The sequence below is a fragment of the Haliotis rufescens genome, unplaced genomic scaffold (genome assembly GCF_023055435.1).
Source record: "Haliotis rufescens isolate VD_foot unplaced genomic scaffold, xgHalRufe1.0.p SCAF_17, whole genome shotgun sequence".
Classification (NCBI taxonomy): Eukaryota; Metazoa; Mollusca; class Gastropoda; order Lepetellida; family Haliotidae; genus Haliotis; species Haliotis rufescens.
In genome coordinates, this window is record NW_025963857.1 from 10601295 (window position 1) to 10622539 (window position 21245).

A 21245-nucleotide genomic window follows, 5' to 3' on the forward strand; every position below is an offset into this window, starting at 1 on the left:
TGTCAATTGAAATAAAACGGTCAGTGAAGAACGGGTATTCACATCTAGTTTGTGCCATCAACAATTTAAAAACGTACGTTTTCACTGCAATCGATAGTGATCAGCAAGTTAACTACTGAAATAAACATGCCATGGACATCACGCATTGTCAATTGTAATCAATTTCACACCTGTGCGTCCGATGCGTGTTACCTGTCGACAAGGACGTATCGCCACGGTAGCCACAGCCAATTACACAGCCGTTCACTGATTTCCAATGTTTTATTTTTTTAACAATTACTGCTGACATGGTGGTAATTGTTTACGTTTTATGACGTCAATGTGACTTTTAGAGCACGCAAGGGAATCGATCTCTACGGAAAGACAATTATAATGATCCGTAATCAGTGTCAGTGATATGGACAATGGTAGCTGTTTAGCACTGACTTGTTTACGTCGCCCATTGCACCATGCGAAATAGACTCGATCCCAAACATGATGTAGATATATTGTAACACTTTAACGAGTCCCGGTAAAATACTTTATGTGCCAATAAACATGGACCAGTTAAATATTGACGAAAACCCTACATGTATTAATTCATTTACCTACATTTTGCATACCAATGAAAAAAATGGTTTTTTTTACATATATCGGTTAAAATATTTTAGTATTTTTGAAGAAACAAGATTACACTAAAGTATGTCGTTATCAAAGAGTAACATTGATGGACGTACAAATGTATATCCAATGCATAATTGTGTTAAGACATGTTTGGTATTTGTGTTAAAAAATCCAATAACACGCTAAGGAATACAAACAAACACAAAATAATTATGATGAATCACGTATCATATCATATATAAAAATTAAGACGCTAGTTTAAGATGCGTTTTATTTGAATCATTATTTTCCCATTATCGACAAAGCAAACTGACCAACTTTAAACGGTGTGAATATCTTTGGAAAAAACAATTTTGACATCAAGGATGGTACATGATAACTTTATCAGAGGCTTTGATACTTGAAGAACAATTTTCATTTCAATTTTTAAAAACATATTCCAAACACCAAAATATGTTATACACAAGAGATTTAAACACACTTCCCCGTGATTTCAGAATGCAAAAACATTATAGTTCAAATTTAATTCATATTTCACTACAATTAACATCACACTACAAACAATTAGTGTAAGGGAGACACCATACGCTAATCAAATTTAATTTGCTACAAGAAATTTGCGTGAGTTTTCTGGTATGCAGCAAAATGGCGCTCGGGCAAGCTCCGTGACAACAAAACGAAAGAGTTTTATCTGCTCACTAAGTGTAAAATTCCCCATATTTGCGGAAACCTCCCTTGCTTTAGCGTAGGAAAGACAGAGTGATGTATTGTAAATAATGGGCGGAGCCAGCTATCAATCACGCACCAATCAGCGTGACGAGTCTCGTGTCATTGTGTGCGCTCGGCCAATCAGCGACAACGGGTGGCCTTATTACCCAGGCCTGCCGAGGGATCATCGTCTATTGCTCAGTGTCCTCTCTCCAAGCAAATACAAGATCTCATGTTAGCGGAATACTGAACGTGCGCTGTACCGGGCGAATTTTGTCCACTTTGGAACAAATTTGACTTGTATACTGTTGATTCCATCGGACTTCGCTCCGATCTCGGACCATACCTTTAAATTGGACTGTGTGTGTCAAACGATTTCAGGATGTACCGTTCGCCCTTTGCCCTCGCTGCAGCGTTCCCAAGCGCTATCACTGATACTACCTCCACCATTTCACAGGTAGGTGAATTCTTTGAGGTTTATTACCAGTTATGATAGTCATTATTATGATTGATATTACTCTTATTCACATGTTATTATTTAAGACGCGTTTGCCAGTTGTACCTATGTTTATGTCTGACAGAGTAGATGTTATGATTGGGTAATAAACACTATTTTGAAAAAAACCATGTTTATTGCTCCACTACCCTCCTTCGGTTTTTATTTGCAGCTGTGTTAACTTATATAATTTTTTAAAATGTGTGATGGGAACGAGACATTCTCACCATTCAATAACTAGCTTTAAATCTTGCAGTTAAACATTATGTTTTTGATATTTCATTGCCCTATGGCATATTACCTTAAGAACGTTCTACCTGGTTGAAAATGTACTGTTTCTTCGCAAATAATCTCAAGACGTGAAATGAATAATATATACACCATAACAACATCTGGAAACTCAAGTGCTAATTTCACGTGTTTGTTGACACCCTCGCTTTATGATCAAATTTGACTAGAAAAATTGTCTATATTGGAAGAGGTTGACCAGTGTGGGTTTCGGGCTATATACACACCTAGTTGCTTGTGATGCGGCTGTCTATAGCACTGATAAGTACAGTTTATGTAAATACCCGAGCGCTACATATCCAGCAATTATCCGTCACACTTGTCTGTTAATGTCATGCTTGAAATTAACATGTGAATCAACCGTTTAACCTACTCTGAACTGGTTATTGACAAGCTGATGCGTGTTGAGAATCTGATTTCATCATGCAATATATATATATATATAGGGGGTATTGAAACATTTTATTCATTTTGTTTTTTTAGCTTTTCTTGTTGGTTTAGTTTAAATGTTTAGAGCTTTAAATAGTGGAAGAATAGTATTATTTTGTTCAGTCGTTGGTCTTATAATGTCAGTTATATTCACGAGGAACTGAAAAATGTAATACTATATTTTTAAACGTAATATTCAGAAAGAAATATACATATATACATACAGTAAGTAAATTCTATGATGTCATGAAATGTTATGTCTTAAATAACACAAGTTGTTAAAAAGGGAGATGTTCTATCTGAGATATTTCTAACCATAAGTGACACGTGTATAAACTTTTAGACAATGTTACAATTTACACCATTGATCCTTTTCGTCATCAAACCATGTCAGTAATTAAACACTGCATATCGTTATAATAACAAGCGCAACAGTTAAAAAATACCATCGAAAACAGATCATACAAGAATTATAAAGTTAATGTCGAGTTAATATATCCTGATAACATTTATAAAAATATCATAATTTCTTTTTATTTCCCAGCACACTCAAGCGAGAATGACTCCCTCAGGACCTGTGTGTGAGAATGGCCGTCCCTTCGTGACAGACCCATGCACAGGGCAAGCTGTTTGTCTCTGTCAAATTGGCACTGAGGGTCTCTCCTACCATGCCAGTCTTGGGTCTCCAGACGGTCTCCGTGCCTTAGGCCATTCCCCGGGGTCAGGCGAACCCTCGGCCTTCAGATCCCCCTTGGTAAGTTGATTTCATACCTACAACTCTAACTGTTAGAGTGACGAGCGCGCAACAAACATGCAAGGACAATCAAACAAAACTGTAAAATGAAATTTTCATGAACTTTGCAATTTAATTTTATGTATTGTCGTCCCTGTTTTAAGAATTAAAAATTCAAGATCAACATATCTAATTTCAAGCGTAAAAGCGCGCGCAGGTCCATCGCCGTTTTCAATCTGTTCCGTGATGACAATGTCTGAATAGTTAATGCGACAATCATCCCAATAAAAATGCATTTGAATGAATTAAATTTCCACTAATTTCAAGAGCACGGATAACAAAAAATACACGACGCAATCAATCTATTCGAAGAACGCGATTCTCTTGTTAAGTAATCAGTGGATCCAGTTTCACATACATAATTGATTTATTTAAGACAGCTGAGGTATTTATTTAGCAAAAATTGACATTTTGTCGAACCAAAGCATTGAAACTGGATATCCTAATAAATCGCAACAGTCTGTTATTCAGCTGACGTATGAATAATTCCTTTTAATGCATAGTGAAATAGCCCTAGTCAATAGATGGTTCTTAATTCAAATTTGAAACAAAATTTGATATTACATTTCAAATAAAATGTTTAAAATGCATTTTCTAAAAAAATATGCCTCGACATACTTAATAATTTGCTTCGAGGTTGAACCTCAACAAACGCGTCTGTAAAGGAAATATCCATGAAATGAACACTCTAAATAGACACGTGAATGTCGTGCATCAAATCCAATATCAACCACTAGGAATTTCAGACAGGAAATATGTTACAATTGTCTCTGAACAGACTAATCGCTATTAATTGACCAAGTCGGGAGATGCGGGCTACGACACAGTGAACAGACTCCAGCTTTCCGTTTTCTCTCGGTTCATGATTCCAGAAATTATCCGATTATTTAAATTGCCTATCCATTTCAAACAGCAGCCGTACACGTGCATCCCGTTGCTGCAAAATAACAAGCTGTTTGTGCACTTTATCGCAATAAGGGCTCATTAGAAGATTTTAATGACACTTTATCTGATTTTTGTGGTTTATGGAAGTGAAGTTTTATATGCCAGGACAATTCGTGGACACAAAATCACAACAACTAAGCGTTCTCGCATAATACTTTATTTCAAAATTGAGTCGTTCAATTTCACGTCCTCTTGTATTTTTGTGTGATGAATTATGGCGAAGAGCTGATCAGTTTCATTTTAGACACTTGTCTGTTGCGTCTTCAATAATTAACGACCGTTTTCGCACAACAATGGTTACATTCACACATAATATGCAGCTCAAATTAAACACTGCTTTTAATTTGAGCTTCGTGTGCATAACTCTCCTCATAGGGTTGTCGGTAATTTAAGACAAACGGATTACTATTACATTTTATTTACACGACAGTGATGTGTGTACGTTTTCAACAATCCCCGTTGATCCAATATGGGCAGTTATTAACCAAGTGATACAATGTGATGACAAAAATCGATGTTATTTTACAAAACGGCTGTTTATTATTCTATTCAAAATAAGCCTGAAAAACCGGAAATATAATTACTGATGATTACAGAGATCCTTGATGTCGATAAAACATCTATTATAAATCTAGATTGATAACACATAATAGAACATATTCACAGATGGATCCGTTCAAGTCGATTAATTCAGCTATAGATTACAGTTTCATAAACGGCGTTAAGGGGGCATGGCTGTCTCTCGACTGTTAACTTAAGGCCTGCAACTTTGGTGTGGATATCCTATAATTATGTAATCTGAATTTGTTCGATATTTATTTAAACTTACACGAATCCAAGGAAGTTCTTGCATGAAAGAATGCTGGCAAACATTCTAATGTGTTTTTGCAAATGGATTTAGATACTGGTATTTATCAAAGGGGAGTTCTCAAAATATGTCACACGTAGAACGTGAATGAATATTTAATGCTCAATTATACTTCTTATGAATACTTTTAGAATATTTATTTAATATAATACTAGTGAACGCCTTTTGAACACATGGCTATATGTACTCAAGCTTCTGTGTATGTCAACACTTCGACATCAGTTCCATAGAGAAAGCATTTTCAAACAACGCCTTAGTCTGTGTCAATTTCAAGTAAGATGGTGTATATTTCATTAAGATATCAGGAAACGAACGTAACAATCACTTTTATTGAGATGTCAATTTCAGTGAATATGATGTATATTTCAGACATGTGCTACCGGACTGAGACCCGAGAGAGAATCCTGGAAGGCGATCGCCCCCACCCTCGCCCACCACTACGACCCTTCCCTGGCTCTCCACCCCTACAGCACTTTGTAAGTACTAACAATCCGACCCCTCACTCTAGTGGACGTCGCTTAGCATATCTATGTAGAAAATCCCCACACGGAATCAACGATTGTTCGGGGTTCATGGGGTGCGTTTAGAACAGCAAATGGTTTCTAGGGGAACTATTAAAGCGATATTATTTGCTAGGGGTTGGAATTGAGATTGCATTCATCCCACAATGCACCGGGACCCCCAGATTCCTTTCATCCGATGAGCTCTCTCCCATCGTCCTTGTATTTCATTAATTTCATTTACGGTGCTCTTGTATTTAAACGATGTTGAGTGAAACGAGCGCTTGATTTCGGCATTGTTGCAGTAAGTGGGGGTTAAAAAGCCAACACGAAAGTTTCTCGCCTGGCCAGTAGGCCTGAAACCCTATTATAAAGCTTCGCATTGACGCCCTCGCCTTCAAAAGGAAGTGCAGCCAGGTTCGTAATGAAATGGCGAAATAAGATGGCTAATTCTATTATGCCTTTCGTTTTCAGTTACGCAGGCTTGGACCTGAATAGCGCCGCACGAAGGAAGGCCGCGACTCGCGAAACGACAAGTCCACTAAAAGCTTGGCTGAACGAACACAGGAAAAATCCCTATCCCACCAAGGCGGAGAAGATCATGCTGGCGATCATCACGAAAATGACAATGACACAAGTATCCACGTGGTTTGCCAACGCTAGACGACGCCTTAAGAAGGAGAATAAGATGTGCTGGGATGGCACTGACCGCGACGATGACGAGGATGACAAAGATGATCTCAACGAAAAAGATTCACAGGCTGATAAATCAGGTAATTACAAAATATAAATCGATTCAAATAATTATATTTTATACGAAAATGTTCTTTTTCTCATTTCAACACATAACGACATCGGGATTAAGAGACAAGGCACCTGGTTAAGTTTCATAGTGATCAACCAGCTAATTTAGTCTCGATTAGACTAATTTCTTCAGGACTCTATTTTCAAACAAATCATTGTCAGTCATTGTAAGTTCGCTGATCCATTGTCAGCTAAGTTCTAGAATCAATAGATCCATGCCAGTCTAAACTAGATTATTGAGAAACAATAGCATGATTGGTTTATCCGCCTGTGAATAATAGCAACACCGCGAACAGGGGTCTATTGTTCTAAACTCATGCGTCATTTATACGGCAATGGATTATCGCTTCACGCGTGAACGATAATCCTTTAATCTGTTTATCTCATCTGATAAAGAGGATCAGCATTGTTGGAATAAAATAACTCGAGGGAATCTTAGCCGATCAGTGTAAATATTAGTATTTGTTCAGACGATGGCAAACGACGTGAAATACAGGTGATATCACTACCATAGGGGATAGAGAGACACGAGCGAATAGGTGAAACAGACACCGAGTGAAGTGAAATTGACATGACGATCTCTAGCCCGATGATACAGCTAAATATTATGCACATTGGGTTAACATTTTTAAACAAGTTGCAAGATCATCTTACCGTGCTTAAAGACTATCAACAAATACCCTCCACCATCTTTTCATTCAACTCACTTGACTTTAAAGTCGTGATTTATCCTCTACCTCAACCACAATTAATTTCAGTCTTTTGACCGGTTATTTTGGGTTAAACGCCTCTCGGTGCGTGTATTTGTGTGTTTAATCAAAGACCAAGTTTGTCGCGAGTGGATGCCAGAGTTTGTAATATGTTTTTAATATTGTTAACAGCAGGGGAGGTAGGGATACAACATTGTCGTTTTGTCCCTCAAAAGATTTATTACAAATAGTAATGGGTCGTGATGCACTATGCTTGTCAACAATGGACTCTAAGAGGCGCGAAAGGGAACTCCTTGCAAACCATTACCAACCTATCATTTAAACATTGTGTTCGAAAGGTTTATTAGGAAAATCGACAACACAACTGTGCAGGAATTAACCATAAATTTCACGCACCGTTTGAAAACGCTTAAGATGAATTTCGGGTTTTGTTATGGCCCATTGTCACATCTTTACTTTGCAGAAAAGATTTCGACATGATGTCGTAGGTTCACTGTGTAGTTGTTGTCGAAATCGAAACATTAATTCCAAAGTTTGGCATTTAAAATGGATATGCGCTCTTGAAATGAAATTATGGTACTCCTAGAAGTGGATTATTTATTAAATGAGATTAAAGGATTCCATCTGATCAAGGTTTCATGGTTATTTCGCGACAGGACGATCTTTAGAAATTGACACCATCCTTCACTGACTAATTGCATGGAAACATTGCGGCTTCCTATAACCGCAGCAGGGGCGTTATGCATTGATGAAATGTACATCTGTCGATTTCTGTGTGGTCACAATGTCAGTCAACGGGTCTCCTAACGCATACCTTCTATGAAGTAATACGAGGACAAGCGAAAAATTTAATTATTTCATAAAAGATTTTGATTAAATTGAATAGTGTATTTTATGCATACTGACAATGGGAATGATTGGGCAGAATATAGGGTGTCCTGCAGTTATATCTTGAAATGATGATATTTGAAAATAACCACCTCACGTAGTGCATATGCCGATTTCACCATAATGAGTTCATGGGTCCTTTATGTCGACATTGACATGTCTTTGCAGAATCAAAACTTTGTAATTATGAAATATTAGTTGTTATGGTGTTAAAGCTATCTTCTAATCACATGTGTGGGTCTAACATATGTTATATGGACGCTATCAAGAGCCCTTCCCAGCCTCACTTCTTGAATATGACACATAAGTGTGTCTGTGTTATGATAAAATCATGCCCTCTCCCAAATCGCCGTGTTTGGTCGCTCAAGTTAGTACTGCGATAAGTTTTGTGAAATTGTGTGCACGCATTGATCAAAATATTTGCCGCCGAAACACAAACACGTCAATCATATATGACACCGCCATGGGTGTAGTGATACGACAAGAGATAGTGCGATAGCGAAGCACTCCTACCCACGTTTTGTAGAGGGCTAAGGACGGGTGTATGTTTATGTTTGGAAGGTGGTGTATGAAGCCGGACTTCACTTGCCCGGATGTTTGGACGACAGCGATATAATCCAGATTTTGGTTAAGATTGTTTTATACGACAGTTAACCAAGATTTGAAAGTTCACACGTTTATTTTCGTATTCTTGTTTCAGAAACCGAAGCCAGTGCACCTTCAGTGAAATCAGATGATGACGATAGCGAAGTTCAGTTGTCCGACATCAGTGACGCTGAAGACAATACACACAATGTGGCAGCTCGGCTTCAACCTGATCCACGTGCAATGCATACCCCCGTGCACCACGAGACGCACGTGCCAAAGGACTACAGTCTCCCCCACCCCCCAGTCCTGCGCGATAACCAATCAGCAAACATCTGTGTTCTGAATCGCACCAACAGTGCCCCAAAACCTAAAATCTGGTCAATTTCCCATATTCTTGAGCCAAAAGAGACATCGTCCCAGAGTGATAGTGACTCCGCAGAAAACTCTCACGAACTCTCGTCATCTCGTGTTGATATGACGTCATCACGACTCAGTAATCACGAACTTTCTTCAAATCTGTTGAGCGAGCAGTCTAGTAGCAAGTCGGCTGTGTTTCCTGCACCAACGGGGTCCCCACGCTACCACTTCTACGAGAGCGTTCAGGAAAAGACCCCCTCCCCCCAGAAGCAGAGTCCGAACGGTCAGCATCCCCGACCCCCACTGGACACTCCCCCAGATACACCACCCTTTGATAACCACCAACAAACTGTTGCTTATTTCAAGGAACAAAGGAGCTACGAATACGAGGCTCTGAACCTTAAAACAGAGAGGAGACAAGGTCAGTATTCTCAAGGTCACGAATAAATTAGAAGATAATTCCTAATATTAGGTTTTGTACTACAGTAAACTACGGTTATAACGAACACGCTTATAACGAACTAACGGATATAACGAACTAACTTTTTAGTCCCGACTATATGCTGTAGTTATGCTGTATATATGCTTATAACGAATTACGGTTATAACGAACTAAAATTAGTAGTCCCTTTGAGTTCGTTATAACCGTAGTTTACTGTATTTGAATGTAATGAGGTAAAACATATATTTGAAGAACAGTGATGAAATATTTTAGCTTAAAATACCTTTATTGGTTGGACAATGCGTGAAGCTTGTTGAAACTAAAATACGTATATTTTCTAGTTCTTAATTTTTCAATTTTCATCATTCCAGAATCTCCCAGAACATGAAAAAACCAGCACCAGCTCTGAAAAGACAGATTCTGTGATAGTCACTTCCTGTCTGGTGACCTCTGCCCCGGGCATCTAATTACTCAGCGCCATGTGAGTCAGACGATGCAACAACAGCACCACCAGATCAAAGGTCAACCGCTTCACGACTTCTGCTTACGCGATACGAGGGACTTCTTTTCTGTTAAAACGTCACATCCACTGTGACGTCATGTAACAAGAAGTGTACGGTGCTTCGAGAGAGATCGAGAAAAGGGGCGATAACCTTAACCAGAAAGTTGAATTACATCCGAGGTTTATATGTGAATTTTAACTTCGCCGTGCTAAAGACGTTTTATGAAGTGTATTGTGCATCATGTGTACATGTCGCGAATTCGAGGCAAAGCATTATTTGTGTTTTGTTCATAGACATTGATGTGAGGATCTAATCAAATCCATCTTTACTAAAAGTGCGTTACAACCTTAATTTATCAGGTATTCCGTCGTAATTTATTAGAACTGATGTCAATATCAGTTGATTGATTGTTTGATCAATTTTAGCGCCGCGTTGTGAAATATACAACAGGCTGTTGTTGCTATTTGTTGATAGCGGCTAGTACTTAGCGGTGTACATACATAATTTATGTAAATCACTCATCAATGACCGATTGTGTTCTCATGAGAAGCAATAAATATATTTTCAGAAAAAAATCTTTTATTATTATTCAAGGATGTGATGCTTTTTTCATTTAATACTACCTTCTAGATACGTTTTACAATAGCATAACAGGATCTAACATATAAGCACACACGCTGTTCAGCACGTGCTTTGAGCTTGATACTAGCATGTGCAGTAAACACGCGGTACAATAACATTATTAAAGGCCAATGACGTACCAGAAACTTATGCTCGTGGGCTCGAATCCCGGTTCACCTTAATTAATATGTTTCTAGGTTTGTCAGCATCATTTCCGTGCTCGTGGGTTTCACCAAAGTGGTACATGTCTGATGCTTGCATCACTTAGGGCTTTCACACGATATCAAGCTGACACGTAGTCATGTTACACTCACTCACTCACTCACTCACTCACTCACTCACTCTTAGATACTTACATACGAAGTTCATTATTCAGAAGGGCGGTCGGGTAGCCTAGTTGTTAAAGCGTTCGCTCGTCACACCGTAGACCTGGGTTCGATTCCCGACATGGGTACAATGTGTGAAGCCCGTTTCTGGTGTCCCCTGCCGTGATATTGCTGGAATATTGCTAAAAGCGGCGTAAAACCATACTCACTCACTCACTCATTATTCAGAACGATGACGTTAATTTTCATCGTTGTACTTTGGTACATCCGAAGCTTCGTAACATGAAACTTCATTTCGATAGTTATAAATTAGGCGTATATGATTTATAGTTCTGGTTTAGTATTCATATTTACCTCATTTAAAATTTGATAAACTATGCATTTGCTCTTTGGTTCAATAGTACACAACGTATACTAATAGTACACACTATGTAGAATATAGTTTATAATACAGAGCAACTAAAAAGGACATAATGTATAATGCAATGTAAGTAACATGTGTACATGGGAATTGAAATGTACAAACCTGTTTGTTGTGTATTTCAACACTGGCATACAGGCATCACCACTGTCTGTCATACGAGACCGCCTCCGTGGTCTAGTGGTAGAACGTCCGCCCGAAGAGCGGAAGGTCCGGGGTTCGATCCCCGGCCGCGTCATACCAAAGGGCGTTAAAAGATGGTACTTGTTGTTACCCTGTCTGGTGCTTGGCATTAAGGGACTAAAACAAGGACTGGTAGGCTCGGAGTCAGTATACTGTGTCTGAGTGGGGTATTCATGTTAAACTGCGGCATGGTATCTCAGTGAGCTAGCACTATAAATTGGCATCAGTCCGGACTAGTACAAGCAGCCGCTATATAAGTTCCATAATTTTGGACGCGACGTTAAACCCAATTTCACCTCACTTGTCATACGAAGGGGTAGTAGGGTAGCCTAGTGGTTAAAGCTCCGGTTCCTCACGCAGAAAACCCAGGTTCGATTCTATGGGTGTACTAGGTGAAACTCATTTGTATTCCTGTTTAAAATACCTACTCTCCTTAATACTTAAAGCGTCACTTGAATTCCAATGTTTTGATTTAAATCATAAGGGTACATGAAGTAGGCAAGTGGTCGTAGAGGTCCAGGGTTCGATTTCCAACATGTCAAGTCAAGTCTTGGCTTCTTCGCTGTGATTGGCTGGGCAAGTGTTGCAGATAACAATCAATCAACCTTGGTTCTCTTAGGAACCGTCCACAGTGGTACAAGAGCATATTTTATTTATCATTGATGTATTAATATGATATTAATTACATAAAAAACATGACAAGATGGCATGAAGGTAGACAGGTTGAATCATTTCGTGTTTACAGTATTAAATATCAATTTTATAAATTTGGACATATTTTTCAGTAACTTTAAATTCTGTTAACACAAGAGTTGTTTATATTTACATAAAGTTGGCCATAAATAATAAAATTTATATAAACATATTGATCTTTCATTCACGAGGGTGTTGCATTTAAACAGAAAATGAAATTCGTCTCCAACAGCTGGTGAATTGCCGAGATGGCACGTTTTCTCCCCCCGGAATAGACCATGCCAGCTGCTAGATTCTGAAAGTACATTATGATTTGATGGTTTACATTTAAGTAGTGGATGTAAAAAAAAATGTTTTAGAGAAATAAATAATTTTCGAGAGAAGGCAACATATTTAAAAGAAGAGTTAGTGCTCCTTAGAGCTTGACCATAAACGACTATTCCATGTTTGGAAGACGTGATCTTTCATTGTTATTTCTATCCTTGATGTGACCCATGAAGTGTTAAAGTCCTGGGGTTTATGGAACACTTCACTTAATCCAAAGCGATCAAGTATATTTTCAACCTTATTAAGCCAGTCACACAAAATGTTGCTGATTCTTCTATCTAATGAGATCAAATTGAGCACTGCATTTGATAATCTAAGGGTTTCTGCTCTCGTTGAGGTCTTATGCCAAAATGTCATCATTCCTTTTTGAGATTTTGATACTTAAAGGTTCTCTGTAAAGTTCATATACGAAAACAATTTGGGTCGAATTTCGAATTCTGATTGTCATTTCCAAAAATTTAAGATGTACTTTGTCTATGAAATCAGTGTTTTGGTAACCCCAGATCCCAGACTCATATAAAATGATAGTGAGTGAGTGAGTATGGTTTTACGCCGCTTTTAGCAATATTCCAGCAATATCACGGCGGGGGTCACCAGAAATGGGCGTCACACATATTGTATCCATGTCGGGAATCGAACTCGGGTCTTCGGCGTGACGAGCGAACGCTTTAACCACTAGGCTACCCGACCGCCCCTTATATATAGGGATAGGGCAAACCATGATATCAAACTCTTTCCAAAGACAACCCAGTGGTAAGTCAAGATTTCTTACTCGTTTCAAAAGGTGATACATAACCTAAGATGCATTATAAGCCAGTTGCTTCATGACTGATATGTCTGTTCCTGTGAAATGTTAGGTCAAGAAAAACCATTAACACCACGAACGCCATACACACTCACGCTAATTACAACATCTCCAGGATTACAAGTTTGTAACCATAAAATAAAACATTCTGTGAAGTATTCTCATTGCAGAATAAATATATTGTTTGGTGTACGTATTTTGTTTCAGCCAATTGCAGATATATTTGTTCCCTGTGAAATATTAAGCCAAGATAAACCACAAGCGTCATACACGCCATGTACACCCACGCTAATCACAACATCTCCAGGATGACAAGTTTGTAACCATAAAATAAAACATTCTGTGAAGTATTCTCATTGCAGAATAAATATATTGTTTGGTGTACGTATTTTGCTTCAGCCAATTGCAGATATATTTGTTCCCTGTGAAATATTAAGCCAAGATAAACCACATGCGTCATACACGCCATGTACACCCACGCTCCAGGATGACAAGTTACCATAAAGTACACCATTGTGTGTAGTATTCTCATTGCAGAAGAAAATATACTGTTTGGTACACTTAGAAACAAATTAATATAAAGCAGCTATGAACCGAAAAAGTGTACATGCTATTGTTCCCGTCATAGCTATGGAAATAAAACGTTATTGACTGCAGTCATATTCTAAAAGTAGATTCGAAATGTTGCTCTCCGATAAGCCATGTGTTTTGTATAGTTTCTGATACGAACACATGCTCCTCTGATGTGACAAACTTATCATTATAAACTGTGTATGTATATCCGTGGGTGGTATTTTGGAGACAAAGATTGCCAGATTGGTATCGGACTACATTGTCACATGTATATGAATAATTCATGAGCAGGTTTAACCGACGCATTCCCAACAATACGTTACGCGAAGCATTTTGAAATATGCGAGATAAAATATAGTGTGGATAATGTTCTGTGCGCATGGACAAATGAAATGACATGTACATGTACGCTCAATCGTGTTTGTTTAAGACTTGGGAAGTCTCCGATATCAAACATTAAGATGTTTTTCACGGGTGATATGTAACTTGTATAACCGAGCCTCCGTAAGTCTTGGCCCTGTGACTTTGTCTGACGTTCATGATGCGTCGCACCTATGACCAACGTACGTTGATGTATTTTACAAGAATTATTGTATTCCCTACACGTGTTAGCAATGGGGAAACTAAACCTGAAATATTTACGAAGTAATACTTTCATTGTAAACTAAGTACAATCATTGTAGTCTAAGGACAATCATTGTCAACCAAGTACAATGATTGTAGTCGAAGTAAATCCTTGTAAAGTAAGTACAACCATTATAGTCTAAGTGCAATTATTGTACACTAAGTATAATCATTCTAGTCTAAGTAAAATAATTGTGAACTGAGTATAATCATTGTAGTCTAAATACAATCACTGTAAATTAAGTACAATCGTTGTAGTCTAAGTGATATTATTGTAAACTAAGTACTATCCTTCTAGTCTAAGTAAAATCATTGTAGTCTAAATACAATCACTGTAAACTAAGTACAATTATTGTATTCTGGGTACAACTCTTTAAACTATTTACGATCATTGTAGTCTAAATACAATCACTGCAAACTTAGTACAATCATTGTATTCTGGGTACAATTATTGTAAACTAGTTACAATCATTGTAGTCTAGGTACAATTATTGTAAACTAGGTACAATCAGTGTAGTCGAAGTAATATCACTGTAAACTAAGTACAATCATTGTAGTCTAGGTACAATTATTGTTAACTAAGTACAATCATTCTAGTCAAAGTACAATCAGTGCAAACGAAGTACGATCAAAGAGTTCCACGAGTACTGATCCGATAATTACAAAATGATTTTTGCTTCAGAACTACTTATGAAACTTCGATTAATTTCGATTACCACGGATTGTGTTGCTAAACTACTAACTGCTTGGAGTATTTCTATTAATTATACAATCTATAAATGAAATATTTCAATAGAATATATTTTGAATTCCATATTATAATGCAATGAAATATTTAATCCATTTTCTGTTTCATTACACTCATGTACGTTATCCGGAATTTCAAAGAATAGAATATGAATATTCGGAATCGTAGAGAAATAAAATCACGGACTAAAAAATAAACTGAATATGCAAATACATACATATCGTCAACGCCAGAAACGATTAAGTCTCGACTATGCGCCGAAATAGATTCCATTTGGCGTAAAAGGCAAGATAGCCGTGGAAATTAAACGAACAGATCATTGAAAATCAGTGGATGACACCAGGTGTTCGCGAAAAGGGCAAGCATGTCCTGCCCTACTGGTAGCGCCCGCCACTCACACAGCCTGCATAAACAATTGTAATTGTTGCCTGATGCCACACAGCAGTACTCCTGCCATGGCTGTAAAGAAACCAGACAATCAAGTGATCGATGGACCAAAAAATCCACGAAAGCACATCCACTGAATTTGTCGAATCTAAAAACGATATGTTAATTTTAAATTCCGTCTGTTGTGTACAAGTGCAAAGTTCTGCTGTCTGTAAGTGAAACAACGTTAAAATATGTTCGTTTTGTAAGAGTGGGGGTATATTTTAATGTCTCGGTCCAAACATTTCTTTTATAGTTGACTCAGCGTTATTGATAAATGCTGAGTTTATGATGAAACTCGGTTCAGGTTCAAGTAAATACAACACACCAACGCCGGATATTAACGAGTCTCGATTATCCGCCGAAGACATATCATGAAATCATATCTATCAGAATATATGTTTTGTTTTGTTCGAGATAAACAATGCTAGAGTTATATTGTGGTATGGTGGGGACAGAAGGTTTTCGGTAACTTGTATTCTAGTCAGAGTAAGTGAGTGAGTGAGTATGGTTTTACGTCGCTTTTAGCAATATTCCAGTAATATCACGGCGAGGGACACCAGAAATGGGTTTCAAACATTGTACCCATCTCGGGAATCGAACGCTTTAACCACTAGGCTACCCGACCGCCCCTGGTCTAATCAGAACCGTAAATAGACTTTGCTTTTAGCATAGACGTCTTATGATTATGGAAAGTCTTTTTCTATTATTTACATATACTCACTTCGAGAGTGTGATGTTCTAGTCAGACTGAGTTGTCTGCACCTACACTTGTGTTATCGATATGGTAACTATACATGGAGATAAATTATGTTCCAACAGACAAAAGGACACCTATTTTTGTAATTGAAATAAAACGACTTTGAGTTAGCCGCGTCTGAGATATAATACAACATTACCTAAGAGACCCGTGAAGATTCCGGGGTAGAATAGGTCTTCAGCAACCCATACTTGCCGTAAAAGGCGACTATGCTTGTCGTAAAAGGCGACTAACGGGATCGGGTGGTCAGGCTCGCTGATTTGGTTGATGCATGTCATCGATCCCAATTGCGTGGATCGATGCTCATGATGTCAATCACTGGATTGTCTGGTCCAGACTCGATTATTTTACAGACCGCCGTCATATAGCTGGAATATAAACAACAAAACATTACCTAAGAAATAAATATGTGTATATCAACCTTAACCAACAAGCTAAACCTTGATTTCCTTGTATCAGTTCTTTATCTACCCCCGACTATTAAGTAAGCCACTTTAGGTAGCACAGCAACCAATATGTGGCCATGTCAGTGTCGTGACATATCCTCCAAGCAACCATCGCAAACAACTTATCTCTTTATTACGCTTATCTCCGTTTCAGCGTATTGTCAATCAATTTAGTATACAATGATGTTATTGACACACAATTGTTTGAAAATTATTAATGCGCCTCTTTAGGAATTAAACATATATAGGGACTTCTTTGATGCCTTTGAGGCTTCAGTATCAAGTATCAGCATTGTAAGGCACACTTTGAAAACTGCGGATGCAAATATAGCTAAGTGTAATTATTGATGAGGGAACAAATAAAGTACTTGTTAACCACACTATTCTGAAATGAATCCATTGCGACAGAAGCAGTCTGTTGACGATGGAATTACATCACATTAATGAACAAAACTGATTAATAAATATTAATACACAAAATGGGTGGTATTCTGAGCGTGATGTTCGCCACATGCACTACAAAACCTCACATTCAACAAAACATCATCTTAATGATCCATCAGTCTCGAGCAACTGATATTCCTGGCAAGTGTGATAAAATACCGGTTTGTTAATCAACGAAGTTATTCTGTATAGAGATCTTGTAGTCATCTGTAGTCACGCATGACACCAATCGCGGATCCTAGCCTACCATGCATGTCATAATTACATTTTTTAACATGTCCTACATAAAAAAGTCATTTGATTAAAAATACATATTAAATACCATAAAGTCTTAGACATATCCATAAACTATATGACAAAACACAACTTAACATCGCTAATGGACTTTAATTAAGCGTCCATTTCTTTGACATTTTGATGATCACATGACTGTTATTGTTGCAAGTAGAGGTCAAGGTATATATTTTCTCTATACAAGAAGCACCTTTGTGCAGCTATATAATCTGTGGCGTCACTGGCGAGATATGTTTGAATCAGATGGAGAATTGTTACTGAAGGCTTTGGGTGAGATGCCATTTCACATGGGGTGCTGACTTAAAATGACATAGTTCACGCTTCAGTCGTGTAGTTCCCGATAATATTAAAAACACAACAATATCAATTGTAAGGTTAGGTGCAACAACTAGTCATGATAAATACATGTATTGGTATCAAATTTGTTGGATTCCAAAAGAACAAAAACAAATAAAACAGCAACGAATAGTTAAATTAAACATGATTGTTTTTGTAACCCCAAAAATAAAAATATATATATTTAACCTATTCAAACGTACACATGTGAGAGGACAGGAAAAAGAAAGTACAAATGTAAATAAAACCTAAACGCGCCCACGGTAGCATTACATGAGGTCCCAGTTCGTGTTTCCTAATTTTACGTGTTAGAGAAACAAAACTTGTTCAGCTTAACGCTGTTTCGCGACCAAACGAACGTGTTACGTCGTTTTAACAACACCAGCTGTTATTTTATATTTATGTTCATCTTTTGTTTATTTTCGACCGTACAAATAGTGAAATACTGCAAACCCAAACGTATGGCGAGACTCCGCGAGAACACGACACGCGCGTGATGTCCCTGAATCACGTGACTGTCTCAGAACGTGATGATCTTGGGAAAACTTTGCTTGTCTTGTATGCGTGTTTGCTTGCAACATTAGACGCGGCATATCACACAGGGATGAACGGTAATTCACCCATAGGTGAAATGGAACAGTTTTAAAGCTTCACGCAACGTCATTTAAGTTGTATTTGAAGAAACAGGATCATGCAATTTCGCTTTCAAATTAACATGGGCCGTTGTTAATGACCCTGCAACTTCAAAGGGAGACCTGTACTATAGGAAACGTTTGTATGTACTTCTGGTTTTAAAGTCTCTATTGAAAGTTTTCTATTTTTTAAACTACGCAGCATGTTTTTGTTTTAGCCTATCACTATACACGTCATTAAGTGTAAGATGTACCAGGTCATAGTCATTTATAGTCTCCCAGGCCCAAGGCCCAGGCCCAAGGCCCAGGCCCAAGAGAACAAATAAAATAAATTCAAGTCTGGAATGATCTGGCAAATCGAGATTGCCTCAGCTATTGAAATTAAGCATTGTTCTGGGCTCCATTTGGATTTTAATCAAATTATCTGGGGCTAAATGTTACTCTTAAAAAGTGTTCAAAAGCAGTAAGATACATAACAATGAAGAAATCAGCATGATGTTCATTATCGTCTCAATGCCCCAAACATCACAGAAACAAGTTACAAAGCTTCATATTCAAGCTTAATAGTGAGTGAGTGAGTGAGTTGGCTTTAACGCCGCTCTTAACAGTATTCCAGTTATATCATGGCGTGTCAGCTTAGGAAAGCCCGAAGTGATGCAGGTCTCAGACGTTTACCACTTCGGTGAAACCCACGAGCACGGGTATGGTGCTGGTAAATCTAGAAACATAATCGGGGGGAACATGTCTTTGCTAGAATATAGGAGTATGTTAGTGTCCTTGTCCTCTACATATGGTAATGGTGGCTCAGGTGACCCACACGTCTTAGGCGCCGCAATACTCTCTGCAATGTTGCGTCCCTTGGGCAGGCTAGAAACCAATGATTGTCGTTTCCAATCCTGGTCCTCCCCGAATATTTTTCATTTGTGTCAACACCATACCCGTTCTCGAGGCTTTAACCCAAGTGGTAAACATGTGCATGTGTTCAAAGCGTCGTTCAACCCAACTCACTCACTCATTCATTCACAAATCATGGTGAGAAATTCTTTTACAGAACAAAATATTTCGATGAAGTCAGGTTAGCTTTGTGGATTATAACATCTTTATTCTTTCAATGCGACGAGTGGGTATCGATGCTGGTAATCTTTGTCAAACAAGTGATGAGACTTTTTACTGCTGCTGCTAGAATCTAGTCAAGCAAATACTGGGATGTGTCGAATAGAATCCTAGAATAGATAACAATGAGTGAGTGAGTGAGTGAGAGAGTTGTGTTTAACGCCGCTTTTAACAGTATTACAGTTATATCGCGGCGTGTCAGCTTAATGTGGGAGGAAAGCCCGAAGTGATGCAGGTCTCAGACGTTTATCACTTCGGTGAAACCCACCAGCACGGGTATGGTGCTGACAAACCTAGAAACATAATCGGGGTGAACCGGGATTCGAACCCACAATCATAGGTTTCTGGCGTGCCCAAGGGACGCAACTCTGCACAGCAAATCGCGGCGCCTTAGACGACTGGACCACCCGTGCCCCCAGAAGAGATAACAATATAGAAACTGAACTCCTTAAGTCAACCCTGTTTCCTTTCGTACTACAGCTTCATAATGACACCTGGCATTAAATATTACAAGATATTTTACCACAATCACTTAGCTTATTGTATAGTGCAATGCGTTACACTGACTAAATCAAGGATAAGGTTACCACAATCAACAGTCGTTGTGTGGAAAGGACATTGGGTAAAGTGGTTTTACATAAACGTTACTATACAGCAGAACACGGATATAACGAACTACAAGGGACCAGAGAAATCAGTTTGTTATATCCGTTGTTCGTTACACACGTTTTCGCTCGGAAACGTCCGCCATCTTGGATAAGACAAAACACAATACACGTAATTGCAGCATTGATTTGTATTAGCAGTGATCATTCAATTGATAACAATTTATAACATTCTTTTTATAGCATTAAATTCATAACATTTTCCGAAGATTGTTATCAAATACATGTACAAAATGTAAATGTAAAATGTTAAAAATGTAGTTTTAAATCACTCTAGTTTAACACCACAAAAGTTAGACGCATGACGTGAAATGTATTGAAAAGATAAATATCTTAACGAAATCAACATTTAAAATGTCAATCATACAGCATCCGATATTGGCATGGCAGATGGCCGAATTGAGTTGGGTAAGCAAAAACAAGCTTTCAACGAAATGGACAAAGTGCACACACATATAAACATCGCTAAAGTTCGTCACATTAATGGCACGTCCCATTAATATCATGTATGACCACCCCCTGCTACAAGACACGCAAAAACTCTCCGGCGCACAGAAACAGTCAGTCGTCTGATGACGTCACGGGGGATACGTCGCCATTCTTCTTGGATGGACTGGATCTATTCTTGTTGGTTGACTGGAGGATGTGGTCGAACGCATTTTCTCCAAAAAACCCGTACTGTGGACGTGAATCACTTTCTGCATAAAGCATTGTTGTGTTCGGCCGGTGTGCTTTGCATTGATTTAGTTTGAACGTGTGTTTTTAAATTGTTGCAATTTCATTTTTAAAGTGGTAAAGTTTCTTTTAGCACTAGTGTTTTCTCCATGCAGGATATGTGAGTGGCGGGTGCAGGGCATGCTTGCCCATTAATGTAATTTTTTTAATG

At 38.2% G+C, this 21245-nt stretch overlaps 1 protein-coding gene across 1 annotated transcript; it reads left to right on the plus strand.

The window, feature by feature from the left end:
- Positions 1–1494: 1494 nt before the first annotated feature.
- On the plus strand, positions 1495–10497 carry LOC124143963 (homeobox protein caupolican-like). The gene is made up of 6 exons (XM_046513528.2): positions 1495–1768; positions 3069–3278; positions 5500–5606; positions 6105–6403; positions 8733–9398; positions 9791–10497. The coding sequence occupies exons 1-6, from the start codon at positions 1694–1696 to the stop codon at positions 9805–9807; spliced, it is 1374 nt and encodes a 457-aa protein (XP_046369484.2). The 5' UTR covers positions 1495–1693; the 3' UTR covers positions 9808–10497.
- Positions 10498–21245: the final 10748 nt, after the last annotated feature.

Excerpts from the sequence above, each read along its gene's own strand:
- LOC124143963 (XM_046513528.2), top strand. The coding sequence starts at position 1,694 with ATGTACCGTTCGCCCTTTGCCCTCGCTGCAGCGTTCCCAAGCGCTATC. Across the intron at positions 3,279-5,499 it reads CGGCCTTCAGATCCCCCTTG|ACATGTGCTACCGGACTGAG; the intron begins GTAAGTTGATTT and ends TGTATATTTCAG. Across the intron at positions 5,607-6,104 it reads CTCCACCCCTACAGCACTTT|TTACGCAGGCTTGGACCTGA; the intron begins GTAAGTACTAAC and ends TTTCGTTTTCAG.